The 26,669-nt window shown below is 33.5% G+C and overlaps 1 protein-coding gene across 1 annotated transcript; it reads left to right on the top strand.

The window, feature by feature from the left end:
• Positions 1 to 212: 212 nt before the first annotated feature.
• On the top strand, positions 213 to 26,615 carry LOC113514918 (proton-coupled folate transporter-like). Its single transcript, XM_052896635.1, has 7 exons — positions 213 to 1,362; positions 12,830 to 12,989; positions 14,265 to 14,366; positions 17,373 to 17,510; positions 19,196 to 19,279; positions 25,778 to 25,934; positions 26,438 to 26,615. Exons 1-7 carry the CDS (start codon positions 568 to 570, stop codon positions 26,505 to 26,507), a joined length of 1,506 nt encoding a protein of 501 aa, XP_052752595.1. The 5' UTR covers positions 213 to 567; the 3' UTR covers positions 26,508 to 26,615.
• The last annotated feature ends 54 nt before the right edge of the window (positions 26,616 to 26,669 follow it).

The following is a 26,669-nucleotide window of genomic DNA, read 5'->3' as shown; positions in this document are numbered from 1 at the left end:
TTAAAGTGTTTAGATGCAGATCCTCGTCCAAAATGAAGCACTATTTAAAAAATAATAATTCTAAAATCAGACCATTTTTTATTCAGTCCTAAAGCGTACCTTGACCGTGTACTAATCATAGCGCGGTATGTACCCACTGTTTCACGTAATAGCAGGCATTGCTCTAATGGAATAAACGCCTGCTTATTGCAAGGTTGTGACGCTCCGACCGCGCCAGTCCTGCGGGCTCCGCACTCCATCGAGCTCACACTACGCCCAACCAATTGCGTTTAATGATACCACTCGAACGCGTATCCGTCCAATCAACTCTTAAGACAACAGGATCCTTCAGTCTGCTCTCTGGCTTGCGATACTATTGTTCTGCCAGCGTGTTCTCTTGAATAGAGCCGTGGGAATTGTGCAGTGTCGTAAACAATCCAGTGAAATGTTATCGAGTGACGGGCACAGGAGAGAACGATATTACACCGCTAAATGATTCTACAATGGATTTTCGAACATCCACAAAATAAGGATCATAGTAAACATGATTGATTGAACTTTAACAGTGCTCAAACGATTTCGGACAACATGAACGGTATCAGCTCGACGGTTGAAAAACCAACCACAGACGGGGAGTTACGAGCGAAAGATGAAACAAAAACAAAAAGATCAGGCATTCTACAAAAGCTGCTGTTGATCAAGTCGAACATAACCGTTGAACCGATCATAGCGTGTTATATAATGTCAAATGTGTTCTCAGGATTGGCAGTTCAGAATTTAAATTTGGAGAAGGCTTGTCGAGTCAATTTGGGATATAGTGACGAAGTTTGTTCCGCTTTAAATAGGCGGCAGACAGAGAATTACACGACAGAAGAAGCCGAGGTTCAAAAACTGACAGCTTCAGTTCAGGCTTGGAAAAACATTGTTCAGACTGCATTCCCGTGCATACTGGTCTTATTTGTCGGCTCATGGAGCGATAAAACCGGGAAAAGAAAAGCATGTATACTGCTACCGATTGTAGGGGAAGTGTTGTGTTGCACAAGCTTCATCCTGAACACATATTTCTTCTACGAATTGCCTCTGGAGGTCACGGCCCTCTCAGACCTATTTCCGTCGTTAACTGGAGGATGGATAACTGTATGCGTTGGTGTATTCAGTTATATAGGTGACGTAACAACCAAAGAAATGAGGACATTCAGAGTGGGAGTGGCCAACTTGTGTATGTCCCTTGGTATACCCATCGGAATGTCTTTGAGTGGTATATTGTTGCAAAAAATTGGCTATTATGGTATATTTTTAATATCAAATTGCCTGTATTTTACCAGTTTAATATACGGATATATACGATTGAAAGATCCTGTCATCTCTCAGGAGAGGCAACGAGTAAGTGAAAATTTTTGAATTGTTATATTTATCATTAACTTAAATATATAAATTATCTAAATAAAAATTATTAAAATTATTGTTCGTTGGTCAGCGTATCACCGGCGAACAGTTGATTTGACAATATTCGTAGTAGTCCGATTAAGGTTTTTGGGAAAAGAAATTGAAAATTGGACTAGGCCAAGTCTGATAACTTAGCTCGGTTAGACAACAGTTTACTCCGCTCCGAGAAGAAAGCTTAAATTTTTTAAAATCTCTTTTCTCTCTACTAAATTAAAAAAGATTGTTATTTGCCTTCTATTTCTTAGAGGGCATAATGCCGACGATCGGTAAGCTCTGTAGCTTGAGTAACCTTGTAAAGGAAGGGCTCTGATAGCAGAGGCCTTCGTGTGTTCGAATGTGACCTAGAAATTGGTATTAGAGGGCACCATCCTCACACGAGTTGTAGTGGTACTTGAATAAACATATACCTATTTGTGATAGCAGTTTATGTGATTCAATTGGGTAATATTGCAGTCCTCTCAATTTCCACTATTGAAAAATCTGTGCGCTGTAAAATTTCAGTCTGAAGTGCAGTATTTATGTTATACAAAAATATGTTCATTGAATCCATTGTATTTACTGAGTCCATGCCTACTTTTTGTTTGGTAGGCAACAGGTTTCAGTTTGTTTATTATTGTTTGCAGTTTAAAAAGGTTTTCTTTGCCCAAATTATCTTTTCTTTCCAGTTTTATCTGGTCGTAGTCAAGGACTATGAGCGAGATGTGTTATTTACAAATAATAACAAGAGAGTATGTTCTCCAGTGAGAACATCTATTCATGCGGAACTTCTTATAGGCTCTATTTATATTTTATTAAATTTAAATTTAATTATATTAAATAATATATTATATTTAATTCCTAGATGTTGAACGGTTTTAAATGTTTTTGGTAGAATTGGTTCTGTCCATTTGATGGCAAAAATTTTAATAAAATGTTGTCAGATTCTCTAAGTTTCTTTATATTCTAAATCGTGTTCACAACCGCCTCGTGGTAGTGCTAGTGTAATATATTATAGGATATATTAGCATATTCAGTTCTGACACTGTCCTATAGCTAAGTGATAAATTACTGTGTGCCACCAGGCAAATTCGAAGGGGGACATCGTATTGCAATCAGCGGTTTACTCGAGGCTCGAATAGGTGCGATTTATTCCGGTGATCGCTCATAGGACTTTGTACCTACATTGAACACTGAATTATCGATAGCTAACGAGCTGCGCTGGTTATATTTTTATGATAAATTTAAGTCCATTAATTAAAGTTAGAAGTAATGGGCGTATCAAGTTAAATAGAATATAGGATTCTGAATGTAAAACCCCTAAAAGCTAAGTTATATAAAAATAATTTTGAATTTTTCATAAAAGTTTGTCACATTATTTGCTTTGCGTCATTTGCTTATTTTTACATTTCTTCCCCTTTTCCTCGGTGAACGTAGTTCAGTTTGAAAAGCCTCATCATTGAATGTTGTTGTAACATACCATTAAGTTTATTGGCATCGTAATAAATATTTTTTCTCAAACATGCTTGGAAATGTGAGCATTATTTTGACAATCTTCTTAGAGATAAATCAAAATTGCTGTACTGACCAGATACATGCGGGCAGCGGCCGACAAAAGTTGTATGAAAATCCATATCTGTCGTGTTTTGCGGCCAGATAAATTACTATGTAAACTCATATCTGTTCTGTAATTTAAAATGGAATGACCTTTTACTTCGAAATATGGCTACCAAGGAGATAACTAATAAAAGGATTTATTTAAATTTTGAACTGGCTTGCAAATAGAAAGCTGTTTATTGGAAAAAAAAAACAAAGGAACATTATGGCACGTGAAAAATTATTATTGTTCGTTATTCGTCATTGAACTTAAAAAGTAAAATTACTATTGTTTGAGAAGAGTACTATATTAGTTTTGGCCACAACTAGGCATTGATGGACTCACGTATGTGTGCCTCGGCTACGTTCGGCCTACATTTGCACGTTCGTTCATCAATGCCTCAGTTGCTGGCCGCTGCACTAATGTACTATAAATAATATTATAGAACAATAACTATTCAAACTTCTAACTTATCTGACTAGCAAAAGTCGGCTTTTCATACCTACACACGGCTAAAAAAGAAATAATTTAGCTGAATTTAGAAAAACGAAACCTTCCTGCTTACAGAAGTTGTTATACGAAGTTTTTTAATTTCTTGCTTTAATATTTTCCTCTTCGAACAGGTTTATGTTCAGGTTCCTTGACTTCGAAATCTACCAATATAAATGTGAAAGTTTATGATATTTGAATGAATATTTAAAATTTAAATGTTTGTTATTCAATCATACTTCTCAATACTTCTTAAATTAGGTACACAGACTACATAAATATGTTTTTCTTTATCCCATTCATGTTTCTACTGTTAAGTGTTTGCATGGCTGTGTTTCGGTTTGAAGGGTGGGATATAGCAGTAAATTTACAGGGTACAGAGGAATAACACCTGAGTCCTCAGAAATGGCAACGCATGGGGAGTATCACTGGCGAAACTGTGTACTCTGTTATATATATGGTACTGCATATGTCTATAAGCGACGGCTACCATTTTCCTTCAGGTGAGCCGTCAGCTTGTTTGCCATTCTAAGTTGCATAAAAAAGAAAAAAATTGTTTCTGAATGTAATCTCTAACATCTCCATTAGCCAGAAGAATTTTTTTAATAGGTATGAATGAAATAGGAATCTCGTTTAGACTAGCAGTACACGCTGGCGGAGCACCAGTGAGGGCCGATAGGTGATGTTGAACAGGTCGGTTAGGTCATTGTCATGAATTCAACAATAATAATTAACCAAGATGGTTTTTAAGGGAACCGCGTAGAGGTTAACTTGATAGGGAGGGCTGTTAGATTCAGTTATTCTTTTTGATGGGTGAAAATGGTATGGTAACCCCGTCTGCTCTAACGGGATACGCTGGCGGAGCACCAGTGAAGGGTGATAGATGAGAATGAAAATAGGCCAGTTAGCCCATCATGATGAATTCATCAGGAATTAACCATGATAGTTTCCAGGAGGAACCGCGAGGAGGTCGCCCTGGTTGGGTATATTGCTAGCAATGGGATTCTCAGTCTCGATTACTAACAATTCCTTTCCCCCCTAGATTCAGTTAACAATCTCTCTCCACCCAGCCAGAAACATTTGTTCTCTATTACTGTTGGGAATCCTATGTAGCAGAGTAGTCATTTGGATTAATTTGATTTGTTGACAGTGTTTTTTGAACCGGAGAATTAGTAGGAACTTAAAAATTTTTGGTGTCGACCTAATTCGTTATGTCTGTGGGGTTTATAAATCGAGGTAGCGTATCATTAGTTCATGACGCTTCCGTCCTATCGCAATCTTCAATATTTCAAATCCTAATTAATGTGGATAAGGTCGTGCTTTTTTATATAATTTATAATGGAAAACAAGGTTTACAGCTGGCAGGTACGTTCTAATAATAGACTGTAATAATAGATAACATTGATCAGAGTGAAGCCGTCCTTTGTTCATTAGTAGACAGGTCAGCACTCCTGGCAACATCTGTACGCATTTTGTGATCAAAGGGCCTTTGTATACATCCGATTACGCAAACTAGAAATTTGTACGTTGGTAAAGGTATGATCTATCAACTATTTAGTTAACGTTTTGGAAATTATGAGAATTATATTTTTAACTAGTTCTTACATGCGACTTCGTTTGTGTTACCTGGATTTGTTTCTTGACCGGGATAACAGTATGTCCTACATCCTATATAGTATTTGTGTACTAAATTTCGCCGTATGGTTTTGGCATAGCATCGGCAGGGTTCCTTTCCCGTAGCATCCCTCTTAAAACATTTCAAAAGCCTAAATGCGGTATTAGTAATAAACTAGTAATAAAAATAACTAGAATTAGGTGATAATAATGTAAAAGATAAGCCAATACATAAGTGCATAATTCCCTGTGTATGAAAGTATATTGTGTAGCAAACCTGGAAATTAATATCCGGGCTTAAGACTAAAAAAAATTATAGCCTAACTGCGGTTGCCAAGCCGCCTGCCGAGCGTGGCAACTACTGGCAAAATCCCCAAGCGGGAGACTTATGTTCAGGAGTGGACAGTTAAAGGCCGATATGATGATAATGATTTAATAACTAGATTTCGATAATAAATGCGAAAGTTTTTAGCGATGGATAGACGGATGAGGGGACGTTTGTTATTTTTTCATGCAAAAACTACTAAACGGATTTGAATAAAATTTGGCATGCGGGTAGACTGTAACCTAACTTAGCACATAGGATATATTATGGACTGATTCACAAATGTGGAGCCGCGGGATATAGTTGGTTTATAACATGAATAAGTGTTTGCCACTTAATAAAGAGAAAGTATATATAATTTGTGTATGTCATAATTTATTTAATATATTATGTGCAATTTAGTCTAATTATATGTATTTTTATATTACATGAATATATCAAGTATTACATTATTTTTCCTCTATTCAATAATGCACGCCTACTTATTTCTCGTTTTACCCAATAGTTGACTGGTAGAGAACACCGTCCGGTATTAAGTACGCCAAATGATAACAGAATTTTAGTGTGAATATTAGTTTAAATAAATAAATAATTACATATACCTGTTTGTAAATTTTTTTACCTTAAATCAGAAACATATCTTGATCGCTCGGAAGCGCCTTCGTACCAATAGTAGCTGCTCGTGTAAATTACTGTTATGCTGAGCGTATGGCTGATTATCTAGTTTCTAGATATATTAACGAACTACTCATTGTTCTCGTCTAAATTATTATACTCGTCATTCTCTCTTGTTCTATGTGTACTATTAAATATGTTTATATATATATATATATATATATATATATATATATATATATATATATATATATATATATATATATATATATATATATGTTTGTATACATTAGTATTTACATGTTGTAGTACATTAGTATAATAATGCGCCACCTACTCTGTGTCTTTTTCTCAATGTCCTCTACCCAAAGGTTGTCTGGAAGAGATTGCTTCGCGATAAGGCCGCCTTTTGTATTCTCATTAATATTTATTGTATTCATTATTTTTAATTGGTGCAATAAAGTGTAAAATAAATAAATACTTATCGACGTACGGGATAATATTACTATTAATAACTTCAAAAGAAAATTTAGAAAGTTACTTCCTACATATTACTAAATGTTGAAATGTAGTCTCAGTGTAATTTAATATAAAACTACGTGGCTTTCCAATGCTAATAGAACATGAATTTTCTGTAATTTTAAATTTGGTAATAACAATAAAGAAAAAATAACAGATAAATTTCAATGCTGAGTTTTTACATAAAGTTTTTGTTGTAAAAAGCTTATACAAATCCTTTTTATTAAGAAAAAAGCATTACATGTAGTTTTTTTTTAAAGAGTTTACTGCGGGAGGGCTTTACTATTAATAATATCTGGAGTAGTTCAGTATTATTTTTGTCTTTCGTATAAATTGACTATATAAATTGAGAATATATAAAATTGTATATAAAATTAAGAACAGAGTGATCTATCTTCACGTTCGATCCCTTACAAAGTAGACACAAAGAATTATCGTTCCTGTGTGAATTTGGAAGATTTTTCGCGTTATTTATAGAATTATGCCCTTGTGTAAAATTTCCTATTTCTAGACCCAGCAGTATAGTATGTTATATTGATCAGCCAGACAGTTTCCCTTTCTGTACATAAAGACTAGCTTTTGCCCCCAATTTTTTTATACGTTGATTTTGGAAGTAAGTAACCAGGAGCAACTACTGCTTGATGGCGTATTAAGATAAATTTTATACCAGAAACGAGTTTACTGGGTACAGAGGAATAACACCTGAGTCCTCAGGAATGGCAACGCATGGGGGGTATCATGGGCGAAACAGTATACTCTGTTATTTCCATGGTACTGCTCATGTCTATAGGCGACGGTTACCACTTTCCTTCAGGTGGGCCATCAGCTGGTTTGCTATTCTAAGTTGTATAAAAAAAAAGATTTGAAGTTTTAGATTTAGAGACGTAACTGTTAAAACCGCACTATACTACATACGACCATGACTATTCTCTGACTTTCACTATAAATATATATTCACCGTCGTCATCATCATGTCAGCCGTTTACTGTCCACTGCTGAACCTTTAAAATGGAAGTTTTTGCCAGTAGTTGCCACGCTTAGCAGCAGGATTAACAAATGCAGTTAGTCTTTGGTGAGGTTTTAAGACGGACACTGCTGCCCATCCCTTGACCATTAAGTTTCCTTAGTCGCTTCTTACGATATCCACGAAAAAGGAACGGGTGGCTTAATCTATGTCGGGACCACACGACGACCATATAAATATGTAATAAATACATTAAAATAATAATATAATAATATCTATATTAAAATGAATGTGCTCGAAAAGCATCTCTACGAAAGCATATAAATAAAATATATTGCACGTAAGTTTGTTTATTTAATAGACATTAAATATTGACCAATTTATACAATCCTTTTTCCATCAGGGACGTCAACTTGTTTGACATTATAAATGTCAAATAATAAAAAAAAAAAACTTGAAACCGCACTGTATGTGGCCATTTAGGTTCAAGCGTGTGAGGATGAATTCCCTCTCGATGGCGAGCGGTGCGATGATAAAAGGTGGCTGTGAACACCATTTCAAACAATTATGGCTATAAATATTTATGGACAAACGTTATTGATATAAACATTTATGGTCAATAAACGTTTTCTATTCCGTTAAATTCTTGTTCTAATACGATACTTCTATATATATCTTCATTTGTATTTTATCTTATTGTATTTTATTTGAATTTTCTAATTGTCATTGTATATTTTTATGTATTAGGTACAATAAAGGATTAAATAAATAAATACGGACAAAGCAGTTTGTTACTTTCTTAGTAGTTTATTAAAAATAGAAAATAAAAACTCTTAAAACAGATATTTTAATTCGCTTATTAATATTTTATATATGTATGCTGTACAATACCTTCACTAATTCTAAAACGATTTTGATAATATTGATATAATTGTAATTTGATATAATTGTGATTTTGATAATATTGATATAATAACTTTTTTGCTAAATAAAGTCTGAAATTATTATCCCAAATAGTGATTTATCAATAATTGTTACATCATTTTTAGTCTTTATATAAATTTTCTAGTAAATAAGCGAGACTTTTAATTTTTACTGTGAATTTTCGTAAATTTATAATTAAATTTCCAGACCGCTCTAACTGTGTTAGCAGTTTTCCAACTATCGAAGTAACTTATTTACGAAGTACGTACGACCTCGTAGCGCACGTTTATTTCGTATGAATAAGACCATAGATTAAATTCTCGATAGACTCAAAATTAACACTGGCTGGCTGTAATATTTCTATTTTTAAATTAAAATCAGAATACGAATCAATCACGAACTAATTGGGAATTTTTAAAAACCAGGATATCTTTCCTTTGAAATTACTTTGAAAAGGAAGAGATTGTCTATTCGTTTATACTATTCCGCGTAGGTTACGGATTTCTTCACTGGTTTATAGCCGATTTTGAAAAATATTATTACTAAAAGCAATAGGTTAGTTTTTTTGCTTTAGCAAAAAAAAAAAATGCTTATAATACAGACGTACGATTCAGCGTTTCAAAATTTTAATATTTTCATTTTAACTATTTACAATTTAATACATCATCTTGTTGTTCATTACTAGAATTCATTATTTTTTTGTGGAGCAAATCGTGAGTTTGTTTCAGATCAGCTTGTTTGTCATTTGTTGAATTGAGATACTAAAACATTTACAGAAAAAGACTTTATCTTTTCTGTAAATGTTATAATTATACTTCTGGATGGTATATCAAGAGAAAATATACATTTGTGTTAGAGTTAGACCATTATAAATACAACTGTGTAAACCATATCCAATTAGGTACAATAGTTTTTGTATGATGTCGGAGCAAACATAAAGGTATATAGTTAGAAAAAACATGATTGTTTTATCTTTCGTTCCTCTTTTTAAGAGCTCTCACAATTTTTCTTATATATTTCTCATGTACAGACACTATACTAGTTACAATTTTATTATATTAGTAAAATATTTTATAATCCTTAACGACTTTTAAACAAAGTTATGTTTGTGGTATAAATATTAATTCAATTCTACTATTTACTTAAATCTTTATATATATATATATATAATTTAAATATTTCATATCTATTTCTATAACTCGTAAATATCTTAGAACCTTTCAAGACGTAGGCTTCACTTAGTATTCAGCGCGCTATTCTATTAACGTCGGCTTCAGTTGAATTAGCATCGGAACGTCAGCAACTGGTGCAGTAATATCCTTGTCATTGATAACGCGGTTATGCCAAATTAACACTACACTCCGTGCGATGCAGCACGGCGCGAGTGACAGTTGACATTTTGGCAGTTATTGCTTTAAAAGAACTGTAGACTGATTTATACTATTGTTTTATCGAATACAGTAAGCTTTATAGGTTATTTACTCGTAATTATATTTATTTTGTTTAATTCCGCTAAAGTTAGTATGTGTGTGACTGCCAACACTTAAAGACTTGACTATCGCTATTACTACCTGAAGTTCAACAACTTTCCATATTAGGCATCTATCTCCGGTTGTCATATTGTTCATGCACGTTTTGCAACACATGTTTCATCTCTAAACAAGGTATCTTCAGACAAATTATTAGATCGTTGCTCGAGCCTAGTGTTAACCGTTTGGTTGGTTCAAACTGCGCAATATGGAAGGTTGTGAAATTTCTGTAAGTAGTGATAGTGGTCAGTCTTCAAGTGTTGGCAGTCACACACTTACTAATGATAACGAAATGATATAAAATAATCAAATAACTAGTGATATGGGATTCCGCTCAGTAAAATATAGTGAACTTAAGCAAGTTACCTATGATTCAATAATCAGTCGCATCATGTTATAACGCATGAGTCTATATTCACATAGATTAAGGTTTTTCCATCTTCTTGTTGATCTTTATCTACGAAACTTACCGTCGTTCATCTTTATGTGTGTGTGTGTGTGTGTGTGTTCAGGAACGAATCCCCTTTTTTTTGGAGCAAAATGCTCTTATACCTATGTCTGTACTTATGCACGTACGTTGTTTTTGTGATATTTGTTTTATTATGTCAGTCGTTAACTGCTGGATATAAGTTTTCTCCATAAGTGGAGTTTTGCCAGTAGTTGCCACGCTTGGCAGGCGGGTTGGCGATATTTGTTTAGTAACACATAATTGATTTTATGATTAGTTCTTGTAGTTCAATAAATACTTGACAGTAATGATACATAACTAATTATTATATTTTTTTTTATTAACTAAAGAATTATTCAAAAACTGCTATGCAGTTATTATTTTATTTGTATACGATTTGATTAATTTATTGATAAGAAATGATAGTTGTTATCTATAGAACTAAAGAAAATAATGGACATCTTAGAATAATGGTTTGATGCCTAAGGCATTTATCAGAATTCAACTGAGAACTAAAATATTCTGTCTCTTGTATCAGAAATTGTATTGTTTTTTTAGTCCGATAAAACAATGATTCTATAAATATAATATATAATACAGGATATACTGAAATAAATGTACAAAATATATTTAAACAAACATACAAAATGTATACACAAACAAATAAATATTAGGTTCACAGACTGATTGAATTATATCAGTCAGGTTCTTATCAGTTTTTCTCAGTTGAAAGTATTTGATAAATTGGTCTGCTGCACAAAACAAGTACATTTTGTTTTGTACAAAAAGCAATTAGGGCGCACCGTTCATCTATAAGGTAAAATTGTAATTTCAGAAATTATTTTTTATAGAAGACAATGCCGGCCGTTTAGTTTTTTTTTCATCATCATATCAGCCGTTTCTTGTCTATTTCTGAATATAAGCATCTCTTTGGGGGGGGGGGGAGAGGTTTGATAGTAGTTGTCACGCTTAGCAGGTGGATTAGTAACCGCAGTTAGACTGATGATGTGCTAAGGGAGACGCTGCTTCCTATCTTTCTACCATTAAGTTCCTTTAGTCGTCCCTTTACTATATCCACGGGAAAGAAAGGGGTGTAAGTTTTAATTAATACGAGTTAATTCTCGATTATATCTGATATTGTTAAAAAAAATATAGACCGACCGTAGTTTTTTTTACAACACGAAGCATAAATGAAACATGCAATGAAACGATAAATAAACGAATATGCGGCTCACCTGATGGTAAGTGACTACCGTCGCCCATGATAACCCACAACACCAGCGGCGTTGCAGGTGTGCTGCCGGCCTTTTAAAAGGGAATATGCTCTTTTTTTGAAGGTTATGTTATGTTGTTATAGTGATATTCCTTGTGTTTGCAAGCATCCATAGGCTATAGTAAGCGTTTACTATCAAACGGGCTCTATAATTGTTTACCACCTTGCTGGTATTAGAAAAGTTATAAGTAAAATCTGCGAAACAGTAATTTAAGGTGATTAAAAGTCGCTTAAGTATTAATTAATTAGATCTTACTATATTTTGTTTTTCGCATTTTATTATTACTGTAAATCCTGTGTAGAGGCTGTCTGCGTGTAATCCTGGAACACTGAGACTCCGTGGTTTGGCTGAGTACGTTTTAAGCATGACTGTATCAGGTGGATTATGTTGTTATTAGATACAGATTGTGCACTAGTAAAATTAAATATTTATGATATGGTTCATATGTCTGTCAAATTTCATTTAGGCAACAAATCAAGCAATAAACATACAAAAATATGTATTAATTTCCATCTATATTATACTAAAATTAACTTATAACTTTGTTCGTGTAAATTAGGGTAAAAAGTATCATACGTCTCAATTTATAATTTAAATAAAATTTTGTATATTTATGATCCCATCTGTGTATTAAATTTCATACGTCTGTGAAATTTTATACTTTTATATATTATGATAATTTTATCAGCCTTTACTGTTCACTGCTGAACATAGGCCTCCCCCTGTCGGGGGATTTGCCAGTAGTTGTCACGCTTGGCAGGCGGGTTGGCAATCGCAGTTAGACTTTGATAATGTTTTAAAAGGGCTGTAGACTCCATTACTAACAATCTCTTTCTTCTCCAAATTATTGTAGTTTCATTCGTGTTTCTATTGTGAAGCACTTGTGTTGCATGGCTGTGTTCCGGTTTGAAAGGTGGGATATGGCGTGAATTTACAGGGACTTTACGGGACAAATATCAACGTTATGTAAACTTTGTCGAGAAAAATTATGTATGGGGGCATAAAAATTTTAGAAATGTTCAAGTGGGGCATGGCACAAAAAAGATTAGGAAACACTGGTCTACAATATATTTTATTAATTATTGAGATCTTTTATAATAATATTGAATTATTTTCTTTCGGTATTTAAGGAGTTACCCGTCGGCTGCCGCGGTTGGGTGTGTTCGTTCTTCGACGCGCGTCACGTGCGCGAGACCCTCACAGTGGCGTTCAGGAGCGGGCCTCGGCGCAGGCGGCTCCGGGTCTCGTTACTTATAGTGGTTGTGTGCGTCATATTTGGACCGTTACATGGTATGTATGACAAATCTTTACTAATATTATAAATGTAAAAGTTTTTTGGTTTCTTTATAGCGCTTTAACGGCTTCATCATCATCATTGTCATCATCATACTATATAAATGTCCACTGTTGAATATAAGCCTCCCCCTAGAAGGGCTGGGCAGTAGTTACCGCGCTTGGCAGGTGGATTGGTAACCGCAGTTAGGTTTTGGAGATGTTTTAAGAGAGACGCTGCTGTCCATCCTTCGCTCTCCCTTATTCGCTTCTTAGAACATCTACGGGAAAGGAAGGGGCGGCCTATTCTATGCCGGGACTACACTGAAATGGATTAACCAATTATTATTAAATTTGGTATACATGAATGGTATGCGTGAATTTACTGGGTACAGAGGAATAACACCCGAGTCCTCAGGAATGGCAACGCATGGGGGGTATCATGGGCGAAACAGTATACTCTGTTATGTCCATGGTACTGCTCATGTCTATAGGCGACGGTTACCACTTTCCATCAGGTGGGCCGTTAGCTTGTTTGCCATTCTAAGTTGAAAAAAAAACATGTATTGAAGAATAAAGGCTACTTTTTATTCTAGTTAGTGAACTTTTCCTGGTCACGCGGAAGAAGTTCGCATGGGTATTTTTTTTATGGGTGAAAATGGTATGGTAACCCCGCCTGCGCTAACAGGATACGCTGGCGGAGCACCAGTAAAGAAAACAGGTCTGTTAGCCTATCATGATGAATTCATCAGGAATTAACCATGATAGTCTCCAGGGAGAATCGCGAGGAGGTCGACCTGGTTGAGTAAATTGCTAGCAATGGGATTCTCAGTCTCCATTACTAACAATCCCTTTCCCCCTTGCATTGGTATAAGCTAGTATGGCAGATGTAAATGTATACATAATGTAAATATATACATATGCTTACATTACATACACATTACAATATCTGGTGTCGGGTTAAATACTTTTATTATAATTCATATAAATATATCTTCATAGTCGTAGAATACTGACAGATCTTTATATGTAATCTTCGTCAGATCCATCAGTATTCTACGACTATGACGATATATATGTAATAATACCTAATGTAAATATGTATATATTATATAAATGTATATATAATGTCCAATTTGACTCATTTTTGCATTTTGCAACTATTAGTATGTTATGTATGGTTAATATTTGACTACTACTCGAATGGTGGGTCTGTTACTTTGAGCATGAGGTATTGGATTCGATTTTCAGTCACTGTTTTGTTGTGTAATAGGTATATTTTAATTTGTGCAGGCGAGATGAACGTTTTGTACCTGTTCATGAGGTACAGATTCAATTGGGACGAGGTGCAGTTCAGTATGTTTTGTACATACAGCATCATTACCAACCTAGTAGGTATGTATTTATGTCACTAATACAAAAAAGTCTATATCCAAATTATTTTTAATAAAAATCTATTATCTATTATCTAATATTAATTTTTGGATTACAGACTTTTAATATATTCTAAAATAGATATACGACCGATAGGGGCGAAATCGAAATGGGTAACGACCTTTTTTCCGCCATCAATGCCCAGACAAATCCAATATATAGATATCGGATCGGTATTCAAATTACCTATGTTTAGTATAAAGACTCAATACCTCATTCCTCAGGATTGAAAGTTTATAAGGAGTAATATCACAGGCGTCACTGTATATTCTGTAATGTCCAGGAAACTGCTCATGTATATCTATATTCGATGGTTAACACTTTTCATCAGGTGGGGCGTAAGTTGCTTGCTATTTGCATAATAGACCGTGGCTCGTTTTAATTATTTCTAATTGTAGTTGGTTAAGGTTTTTTATTACATTTCACAAAGCGTAGAAAACACGTTCGCACGGTCACTTGAGATTTTTTTTTATATTTTATTTTTTTCACATTTTTTTAATCACAGTAATTATTTTGTATTTTTTTTAAAAAGTTGCAACTACTCATTAAACAGTTGATATTTTGAAAAATTATCGACTTTATATAGACAATCTCCATTGCGTGTCGGCGGGAAAGCTGCGTAACGATTTCCTGGTTTCGATTTCCAGTCAGACCAATTTATGTAACGGATTTTTCAGACTTGCATCAGGTTTAATTTTTTTTATACAACTTAGAATGGCAAACAAGCTGATGACTCACCTGATGGAAAGTGGTAATCGTCGTTTAGACTCAGGTATTATTCCTATGTATCCTGTAAATTCACTGCCATACCCCACCCTTCAAAACGAAATACAGCCATGCAAGCACAACTGCTTCATGGTTGAAACATGAATGGGACAGAAGTACCCAAGCAAACGACTTTATTACCAAGTCTCCCTCTGGTAAATAATTTTAATTGTTCCGTCTTGTCTCTCTTAAAGACATCTGGGGGCAGATGTTTGTTGTCTAGTTTTTATAATACATGGTGTTTTAGTTTGAGGATCAGGTGATTAGGCGTCATTTATAATCAAAGAAATCAAATCTCCCTTCTGAAGGAGGAGAGGTCGTAAACTAATTTATTATTATTATTATTTACAATTAATATTTTTAAGTAATTATTTAAGACGAAATTTACTGTTTATTTTATATATAAAAAAAAGAAATCCTTAATTCATCATAAAATTTTCAAAACGTGCTGAGATATTACAAAAGATTTATAGATGCCAACCAGGAGTTGCAAATTTATGTTAACGCCGAAGTTCAGGCTTATATTGATTTTATTACGGCTCCAATTTATAATAATGGTGCTGTCACGCCCTTTATTAACGGCCACCATCGTAGTTAGGTATATTAAAATCATGTAGATAGATAGATAGATAATTTATTTGCATTACTTACAGTACACAAATTACAATACATACTTACACATAATACACAGTAAAAGAGATAAAATAATGAAAAAAAAAAATCATTAAAAAAAAAACCATATAGCAAAATATATAAAACAACAATTTCCTTTTTTTCATGCGTATTTAGTAACACAAAATGGTCACAACAAAGTTTATTGCTTTGCCCTCAAAAGTGCAAAACACTGATATTCTGTTGTAGCCAAGAGTCAGTCGCGAAATTCCTTATTAATAATAATAAAAAAAAAGAAATATGAATAAAAGGCATTGTGTGTGTCCATTAGATTTGCCTCCATTTGATATTATATTTTAAATAAATAAATATAAATAAAAGATACTATTAGATGAGGGGTAGTCAGAGGTCACTTTCTGTCACATTCAGGCATATGTAAATGATTTATAATTCAGTAAGTAATGTATAATAATAAACAATTATAATTGTTTTTGTTAACTCAATGCACCGCAATTTACTTTCTCTATTTAGCGTAACGGTTGCCTGGTAGAAAATACCTCTAGGTATTAAGTTCGCCCTGTAGACATATTTTAATATGTACAAAAGTATAAATAAATAAATAAAACGTATAACATGTAATAGTTTTGGTTCTAAAAAAAGAGATCTTACAAGTGGACCCTTGTATGTTTTTCTATTGTTATATATTATATGTACAGCCTTTTTTATTTTAGTTTAGGTTTAATATATTTTTTATAGCATATCTATATTTTTTTTTATTTATTTTAAGAATAATCACTTCACTTAAAGTTTCCTAAAACATGCAATGAGTCATAGGTTCATGTTACAAATTGAAAAATTGTAAACAACATTTAAAAAATCTATTTAATTTTTGTCATTAAAAATATCTGGTTGCTGAGCAATCAGATAATTGAGCAGAGAAATAGCCTGATAAGTGGGAGTAAACTGAGCAGTACAGGTGCGAATCCTTACTGTTATTATAAATGTGAAAGCGATAAAATTTTATATATATAAATTTTATATGGAGTAGAGAAAGAAATTGGCTACTTTTTACCGCGATCAGTAAACATATTCCGGTCACTCAGACGAAGTCGCGGGTAAAAATATTATAAAGAGGAAAGATTTGATTTTTTGTATATTTGTCTGTTACCATTCAACCGATTTTAAAATATCTTTCATCTATAAAACATATACATTATCAGCGCGTAACAAAGACTAATTATTATTTTCAAAAAATTGTAAATTCTTACGCAAATTACAAAAATTTAATGCAAGCAGGGCCAAAGCTAGCTAACTTTGTGGTAGGGTAAAAGCCATAATTAAGTGACTTCCAAAAACCATATTGTTTAATTTCTTTGAGGCCTTACATTCTAAGGATGGGCATCAGGTTTTTTAAGGTAGGGCAATGCCTCTCAATGCCCCTCTCCCAGCCGTAGCTACGGTCATTAATGTATAAAAAATTTGCCTAATATAAAATATTTTCACTTCTTCTTCTTATCTACATTATGTCTACCACTACAAAGAAATTAGGTCACTTTCAGAGACTAAATAAGTATTATTATGGTTTAACAGGTACCCTGTTCTCTATCAGCATCTTCAGCGACTTTATGAAGCTGGACGACACTGTCGTGGGCATCATATCATGCACCAGCAAGATCCTCGCTTCTTTTATATTTGCTTTTGCCACTACAACGTTGGAAATTTACATAGGTATCTAATGTAACATAATGATAACCCATAGGTATACATTATCATCATCAACACCATATCAACCTTCTACTGTCCCATGCCTTCCCCAAAAGCGGGAATTATGCCAGTAGTTGCCATGCTTGGCAGATGGATTGGCATCCGTATATAGCTTTTGGTGAAGTTCTAAGAGGGACGCTGCTCCATGTTTTGGCCTTTAAGTTTTATATACAGATATATATTTATTTATTATCCAAATATTGGCTACACATTAATTTTGTTTTGCGTTTAGATATAATTTTAACATAGATTCAATACAAATAATATATAAAAAAAAATCGTTGCTAAATACCATTAAAAATATTTTAATGTAATAAATATCGGTATATAGTTCAACTTAGGTGTAGATCGAGAAAGTTCGAATAGTAAGTTAAACCCGTAATTAGTATATTTAAATATAGTGTTAGCTTACGAAACTTTTAACATTAAAAAACCATTAAAAATGGCTACTTTACGATAGTTATCGTCTGTAGGATAGGAAAAATTACCTTAAAAAAGGAAGCACTTAAAAACTAGAAGAGAATGATTAGACAAAGTCAAGATGATTAAGAACATGTTTTGGAACGTAAAACGAGCAATTGCTTCGTGAATAAAAAATGCTAATTTACAGTATGTTGCTATAATTATGTCACATATTTGTCACTAAATCTGCCCTTTATACGCTTTCTGTTTTTACCTAATGGTTAGCTGGTAGAGAATGCCATATGGCATTAAGCTCGCCACTTGTACAAAGTTTTATTGTGTAATAAAGAATAAAATATATAAATAATTTTAATGTAAATGGGATAGAATTTATTTATTTATATAAATAAATTATAATTGTGTTCAACAAAAAAACTGACTGCACAATTGTGGTAAAACCAGTTGTTTTGTTTTAAAAACTAAACTACAAAATCGATTTTGATAAAATTTCTATGGGACCAGTTTGTAACTATATTCTTTCAAATAAAAAAGAATTATCCAAATCGGTTTGAGTTATAAGGCAACATTTTGTCGTCGGCGTTTAATATCCAAAAATATTTGGATTAAAATATCTTTTTGGTTGTCAGTTTCTCTTGTGAAAGAACGAGATATAGTATACTTATTGTTGTACTGTATAGAATGCGTAGGTAGAATGATTCTGTTTACCAGCTGTAAATAATAGATGAAAGTTATTTATTTTGCTAAGACCACTTGCAGGCACAGGTAATGAGTGCATATATCAACATGGAAAAGACTTATATGTCGAATTGAATCCGAATTCTTAATCATGGGAAATTTTATACGTAGTAAACGTTTATTTAACTTGCTGTTTATATTAATCAGTTTGTTTAGGTCAAATCTTGAAAACTGAATTAGTTACCTATTCCTCCTAAATAATTTTGCTTAAATTTTGCATATACCTTTAGTTCTGGTAATAATATAATATACAAAACTACTCAGTATTGTAATAGTTTCAAAATGGCTGCCGCTACAAGATGGCGAATAGTGTATTTTGCAATAATATCTTATTAGTATTGAATTTTAAATGAAACTTTCTCAACTTGACTAACCATAACACATAACCTGTTATTGTTAATTTAATAGTATATTTATTAGCCTGTATTTAATAATATTTTTAAAATAAATAAATAACTAATCAAAATTGATAACTCCCTGTTTTGTTCCAGCACCTCTGGTGGAGATCTTCAATGGCACTTCGTTCATCGCGATGCGGTCCATTGCCTCCAAACTGGTGACTAGTGAAGAATTGGGTGAGAGGACTTACATTTTTATCATTATTATTATATCAGCAATTAACGGTCTACTGCTGAACATAAGCCTTCCCTGAATAGGGCTTCGCCAGTTGTTGTCAAGCTTGGCAGGCGGGTTGGCAACCGCAGTTGATTTTTGGTGATGTTTTAAAACCGACGCTACTGTCCATCCCTTTGCTAATTAAATTTTCTTAGTCGCCTACTACGATACCCATGGAAAAAGAAGGGGTGCTTTATTTTATATCGGGACCACACGACATTGGGTGGGGGAACTTACTTACTACCTAATTATCTAAGATACTATAATATAATATAATATTAAAAACGTGAGTCTTTGTACCTTATAATCTATATGGCTGTTCATGTCTATAGGCGTTTAAGTTTTTTTTAATGTGTGAAAATGGAATGGTAAACCCACCTGCTCTATCGGTATACGCTGACAAGTCGTTAGTGAGAGATGATAGGTGAGGATGACAGCAGATCAGCTGGCCCCTAGTGACGAATTTTTTTTTATACAAATTAGAATGGTAAACAAGCTGACGGCCCACCTGTTGGAAAGTGGTAACTGTCGCCTATAGATGAGCAGTACCATGGACATAACAGAGTATACTGTTTCGCCCATGATACCCCCCATGCATTGCTATTCTTGAGGACTCAGGTGTTATTCCTCTGTACCCTGTACGAATTAAAAAAAAGTTAACCATGATGGTTTCCAGGGAGAAGCGCGTGGAGGTTGAATTGATAGGGTATATTGCTAACAATGAGCCTGTGAGGCTCCATTACTAACAATTTCTTTCCTCCTATATTTTATTTATTTATGTAAATAACTTTATTGACCAAAATACAATAAGGTAAAAAGGCGGACTTAATGCTAGAAGCATTCTCTACCAGTCAACCTTTGGGATGAATAGAAAACGAACGCTGTACTTATATATATGTTATGGTATCCCTTTTTATCAGGTGAGCCGTCAGCTTGTTTACCATCCCGTGTTTCTTAAAGAAAAAACTTATACACGCTTCAACGTCTGAACTCCCAATCCCATCAGCCGTTAACTGTCCACTGCTGAACATAGGACTCCCCTATAAAGCGATGTTTTGCCAGTGTTTGCTTGGTAGGTGGACTGACAACTACAGGCTTTGGTAATGTTTTAAAAGGGACTCTGCTGCCCATCCCTCGGCCATTAGAGTCTCCTAGTTGCCTCTTACGACACCCATGGCTGATCGAAATTACATAAGATTTGGTACACAAATGGACCATATCCCAGATTAACATATAGGATATGACACTATTTATATTAATTAATATGGGCTAAGAATCACATTACATGAAAATTTATAAATTTCTCACTGTACCCGATGATGAGCTTTGGGATGACTCGAAACTCAAACTCTGAGATTTGATGTATGTAAGTCTGCACCTGATGACGATAATATCTTTGGGATTTATTTATTTATTTATAAAAGACACACCAACAATATGCTCACAATAATTAAGCAGACAATATACAATGTTATTAATAAGTAAAAGAGAAAAACTACTATTCAAAAATGCTTAAATCTAAGTTTGAACAAAAAAAATCTTACTCCTCACTACCAAGCTTAAGGCCATATGAACACATCAATTAAAGGTGTATACAGCTCTCATACATAAGCGTCAATGTACACCAACTAACAATTATACAATTAGAAAAGACCTAACTACCAATCCATATTATTAATAAGCCTAGTAAACTGCACTAAAGAATTACTAAGATGATCTATCTGGAACCTGAATTCTGAGGCCTTGAACCGACCCGCCTGTTAATTAGGCTATCTATTTATAGTATCTGAACGGTCGAATTTACGAATTTCTCTCATGAAATATTATTAATTCTCGTAAAATTGAATTTTCTCCCAAATTATTATAGCTGTTTAGATTGGCTTGTCATCCCTGAACACTCCCTTGAACCGAATTTCATCGTGACACTATCGGAAATCCTTTTATATTAAATTTAATATTGTATCGGTCGTTATTAAAATTCGTCCAATTATGATGTATATGCGTATGTATATTTTATTAATAATTTTTTGTGCATATTTATGGTATAGATATTGCAATAATATTTATTTATTCTATAATATATTTATTTCACAGTAAGTACCTTTTTGCTAGTTCGTACGCCTGGCTTTAAAAGTAGGCAACCCAATGATGTACGCGTTTTCTAGATGGCGTATCAACATAATATCACTACATCATTCTCTCTCTCTTCATCCACTTCATTACTGAAGGTCTTGTTCTTGAAAGGTGTCTGTTTTGAAAGCCTTTCTTATGATGTTACTCCATTTCGCACGGTCTTCAGATTCTCGCAGGGCAACTGCAATTGACAGTCCCGTAACGGCGGTTACTTGGTCAGACTATCGATTAGGCGATCGTCCGCGTGGTTTTTTTCCCTCTATCTTGCCTACAACCATTAGTTTGTCCAGATTGTCGGACTGTCGTCTAGCAATATGACTGAAGTATCAAAAATCCTCCGATAGCAGACTGTCAAGAGCCTATCTTTTATGCGAAGTTGCGTCAGGATAGATATATTCGTGCGCTTTGCTGTCTAGGGAACTACATTATTACATACTATAAAAGTCCTCCGCTGCGTCTGTCTTTCTGCCTGTTCGCGATAAACTAAAAACAACTGCACCGATTTTCATGCTGTTTTCACCAATGGATACAGTAGTTCTCAAGGAAGGTTTTAGTATATAAATTGTTATGTTTTTGTATATACTGCTAATTTATAACGATATTTGTTGAATGTCTCGGAAACAAATAAGCCATTTGGGAGCTTTCAACGAAAACGCTGCCTAAACCCTTTGTAATATAACATAATAATGTATGGTGGAATAGTGTATGTTATATAGGTGTACAGAAAAGTCCGAGATGCATGCAAACATAACTGCTGTACAGTTGAAACACGAATGGGACAGAGGTACTCAAGCAATCGACTTTTGTACAAAGTTTCTCTCTGGTTGTTTTGGCTTCTATTGCCCTTATAAAGAGATATCGTATAGTTATAATAGCTTGTAATTAAAATTTTCATATATAGACGTATGTTTTTTTTCTTCTTATTTAAGAGTTTTCTCTTGTCGTGGCAACTAATTCATGCATTCTCTTCCAGCCAGCTCTATCCCAGGCCATATCTTCGACCTCCCTATACGACATGACATCTAGTGTTTCCTTTATCTGTCCCATATAGTTTTTCCTCGGTCTTCCCTTTTTCTTTTGCCCTTTATTTTTTCTTCTACGTCCTACTTCCTTATGTACGTTTTATTAATGATTTCTTGTGTATAATTATGGCATAGTCTCTTTCAAATTTAAAAAAAATTATATATGTTATTGAAATAAATGCATGTACAGCTCATTATTATAATCTTATATTTATGTTCTATGTATTGGTCTATCATCATTCCATGCCCCTTTTGAGGTAGGCAGAGAGAAGCGAATGTAAATACATTTATTCTTACATCTTTTGCTTTATCCAATTTCATAATTTGTCTCAGGCATACATGCTGGTTTCGAGGAATTTTAATAAATATATACAGAATACTTAAACTATTGTAAATATACTTACATACTCTTAAATATAATAAGTGTTTGTATTGTTCGGACATCGAACTTGCGACCATTGGTAGATAAGGCAATTGCCGTTAAAAGTAATACACTGCTAAAGTTATTTTAAATATAACGTATAAATTATTCGTTTAGTTATAAATAAACAATTCATACGCTATTGTATCACGACCTTTTAATATTGCACAAGATTATATATTCACATAGATACTATAAAAATAGATGAAGTCAAACGACATGAGTACTAACAAAATATTTACCATTCATAGTGCTTTTCGTATATAACTAACCTCTTATAAATACATAACTTTTTTTTTCCTTTTTTTAACTTTTTAATTATTTTGAATTTGGAACACGTTTATTATTTTAAAAACTTTTATCGATTTTGCACCATTTCACATTTTTTTTTGTGTTTATTATCAAATTACAATATAGAATGGGGTTATAAAGAAAATAGGATTGCAGTGATCGCCTTGCACAAAGTGGGTATGATGCCATCGGTCGTATTCCACACACTTCAAAAGCTTAGTATCAGCCGTATGTTCGTATATCGTACTATCAACAGATACAATAACACTTCGTCTGTCCAAAACCAGAAAAACGCGGGGCGGCCGCGTACTGTTAGAACTATAAAAACTGTCAAAGCCAGAATTCGACGAATTTTGAAGAAAAGGTCTTATAGCTCTTTAACGCCTACTAGTGTAAAAAAATAGAAACACAAAATGTAAGATTGCGATATCTATTTAAATCATGTCTATGGCAGATATGTACTCGTATTAATATTATTTGTGGTTAGCACTTGTGAAAAAACTGTCAAGTGTTAATTAGGTACATATTTGTTTTGTGAATAAGTAGAGAACTTTACATAATAAATGGGTTTTTCTATATCGATATTAGTAAGGAAATATCGTGCAATATTTTCATAGGTAAAATAAATAGGCAGTATTTTAACTGATTTCAAAGAGTAATTTATTTAATCAATACTTTATTTATAAGATATCAGCTTGAACCCTTTTACTCAGTGCAACGACGAGCTATGAGAATTGTCGATGATCTCAGGCTCACAAGTGGTATCGAATTTTTAAGTCTTAGGAGAGATTTTTCCTCACTCTGCGTGTTCTATTGTTTGTATAACGGACTGTGCTCAGAAGAATTGTTCAATATGATGTCCACGGCCACCTGCTACCATGAAACAGCTCGCTATCGATAGAGAGTGTATCTTAGAGCCTAGATCGTCGCATACAGCGTGACTTCCATGTTTCCTTCCACGAACGCTCATGTTATGTCAAGGTTTTTCCAAGAGACTACAGAATGGGTTTTTGCAAAAAAAAGGGTTAAGAGGTTTCTTGAGAGTCGGTAACGCGCGTTATATCTCTGGTATTCGTATTGCAGGAGTTTATAGGTTAAGGTAACTGTTTACCATTATGCAGGCCGTATGCTTCTTTGCAACCTCAGAGGTATAAAAAAAATATTAATTATTTTAAAACTAGCTTTTACTAATGACGTTGTCCACGTTGTCGATTATTTGATGTACCGTTAAAGCACTAAAAGATAACAAACAAACAAACTTACTTTCACATTTTATAATATTAGTAAGTATTAATTTTAATTAGAATAGTCTACCTTTTCCTTTCCCGAAGGCGTTGTAAGAGGCGATTAAGGGAGGGCGAGGGATAGACAGTAGCGTCCCTCTTAAAACATCTCTAAAGTCTAACTGCGGTTGCCAATCCGCCAAGCGTGGTAAGTACTGGAAAAACCCCTCACAGGAAGGGCTTATGTTCAGCAGTGGACAATCTGAGAATTATACGGCCCCCATGTTCTCAGTGAAGTATTACATTCATTACATATCTAATAAGAAATCTGTGTCTGACATATCTCAGGTGTTTTAATCGACTTAAGAACGGTGAATGTTCTCGAATCCCAATTAACCTATATTTTTGTGTGTCTGTATGTTACGCGATATCTTCACTTATTTTAAATATTTTTTTTTTATTTTTTCTTCGCTATCGACAGATTTTACTCCTGTGTTGATTTTATATGATAACTTTAAATTGTATTCCATAAAATAACTGTTATTTTAAATAAAATAATAATATAAAGAATAACTAAATTAATTTTGATAAAAAAAGGTTTCTGGGGCCAATCAGTATTTCCTTTCAGATAAAAAAAGGAATTTTCCTAATCAGTTTATAACTGACGACTGATTTAAGGTAATAAACATAAAAAAATACCACCGAATTGAGAGTCCCTTTTTTTCTAGTCGGTTACAAATTACATGATATCTTCAAGAATTTTAAATTTATTTTAAAAATTTTGTTATTGAAAGGTAATATCTGATATCAATATATTGAGTTATTATGGACACTGATGACAAGCCATTGCGATATCGTCCATACTAGTCGGATATTTGTATTCATTACGAGTGAGTTTTTGTTATCGATATTAAATATTGGATAACCGATATCTGATATATCTGTTATTGGGTCAATATATGTATAGCTATTGTAACTACAATATATAGATATTGCTACATTTTATTTTTAATGGCTGAATATGGAATGATAACCCCGCCCGCGCTATCGGTGTACGCTGGCGGGGCACCAGTAAGGGATGACAGGTGAGGATGAAGCAGGTCAGTTAGCCCATCGTAACGAATTCAACAAGAATTGTTCACGATGGTTTCCAGGGGGAACCACGTAGAGGTCGACCTGATAGTGTATTGCTAGCAATGGGTTTATTAGACCCCATTACTAACAATCCCTTTCCCCCCTATTGCTACATATTACCCATTCTTAAACGTAAGGCTCCCGTTTCAGTCTTATTTTTTTTGTCACAATTTAAGATCTTGTTTTTTTTATCTGTTCTATGATATCTATCTAATGGTATTGTCTTTTACGTAGGTAAAGTGAACTCCCTGTTCGGTTTGGCGGAAGCGATGATGCCCTTGGTGTACGGGCCATTATACTCAAGAGTATATATGGCAACACTGAATATACTGCCGGGCGCAGTGTTCCTCTTGGGCGCCGCCATGACAGTACCTGCTGTTGCCATATTTGGGTAAGGATTTTTATTTATTTTTTAACTTTAAATGGAATATTTAAAATTAATTTATTTAAATTATTAGAAATGTTTTTGATAAATAAAAATGATATTCCAGTAATTATCAAGTGAATATTAATTATGCTTATTTATTCACTTATAAGAAAAGATGTGTTGTGTTTTTATTAATGGATTTTTTTTTAATTATTTACTATTATTAGGCATAATTATTATGATGTGACAGTGATTTTAGTAGCTTGATAAGTCGTTTAACTCAACCTACTATAACCGGGTTTTCAATTTGATTATATTTTTTTATTATCTTATAATTTCTTCATTTATAAATCGATTTGGAATATTCTTTATTATTTGAAAGGATTTATCTTCAGATTAGTTCCATGGAAATTTTATTAAAATCGATTCAGCAGTTTAGTTTTTAAATCAAAATTAAAATTCGGTAATTTTTTTTTAAACATGGTTTTAAATTAAATACTATATCTACTGAATTATTTTATTTACAGGTGGATGTATTTCGAGCAGAGGGAGGACAATAAAGTAGAGGAAATCGAGAATGTCAATAAAGAGGTGTAATTATGTCCATATTTAACAATAGCATGAACATTTATATTTAAGTGAATGTGTCAGTGAGCGGTCATGTTGTTATATGTGAGAAACGTCTAATAAAAGTTGTCTAACGAAGTTTGTTTTGAATTTAACTCGAAAAAAACGGTCAATGTTTATAAATATTCATAT

This window comes from Galleria mellonella, unplaced genomic scaffold, assembly GCF_026898425.1.
Source record: "Galleria mellonella isolate WM207_F2 unplaced genomic scaffold, CSIRO_AGI_GalMel_v1 utg117, whole genome shotgun sequence".
In the NCBI taxonomy this organism is placed as follows: Eukaryota; Metazoa; Arthropoda; class Insecta; order Lepidoptera; family Pyralidae; genus Galleria; species Galleria mellonella.
Note: the sequence above shows the minus strand (reverse complement) of the source record. Positions and strands in the feature narration are given on the sequence as shown.

Coding starts and splice junctions, on each gene's coding strand:
- LOC113514918 (XM_052896635.1), top strand. CDS start 568: ATGAACGGTATCAGCTCGACGGTTGAAAAACCAACCACAGACGGGGAG. Junction 14,367..17,372: donor CATCATTACCAACCTAGTAG/GTATGTATTTAT, acceptor ATGGTTTAACAG/GTACCCTGTTCTCTATCAGC. Junction 25,935..26,437: donor CCTGCTGTTGCCATATTTGG/GTAAGGATTTTT, acceptor TTTTATTTACAG/GTGGATGTATTTCGAGCAGA.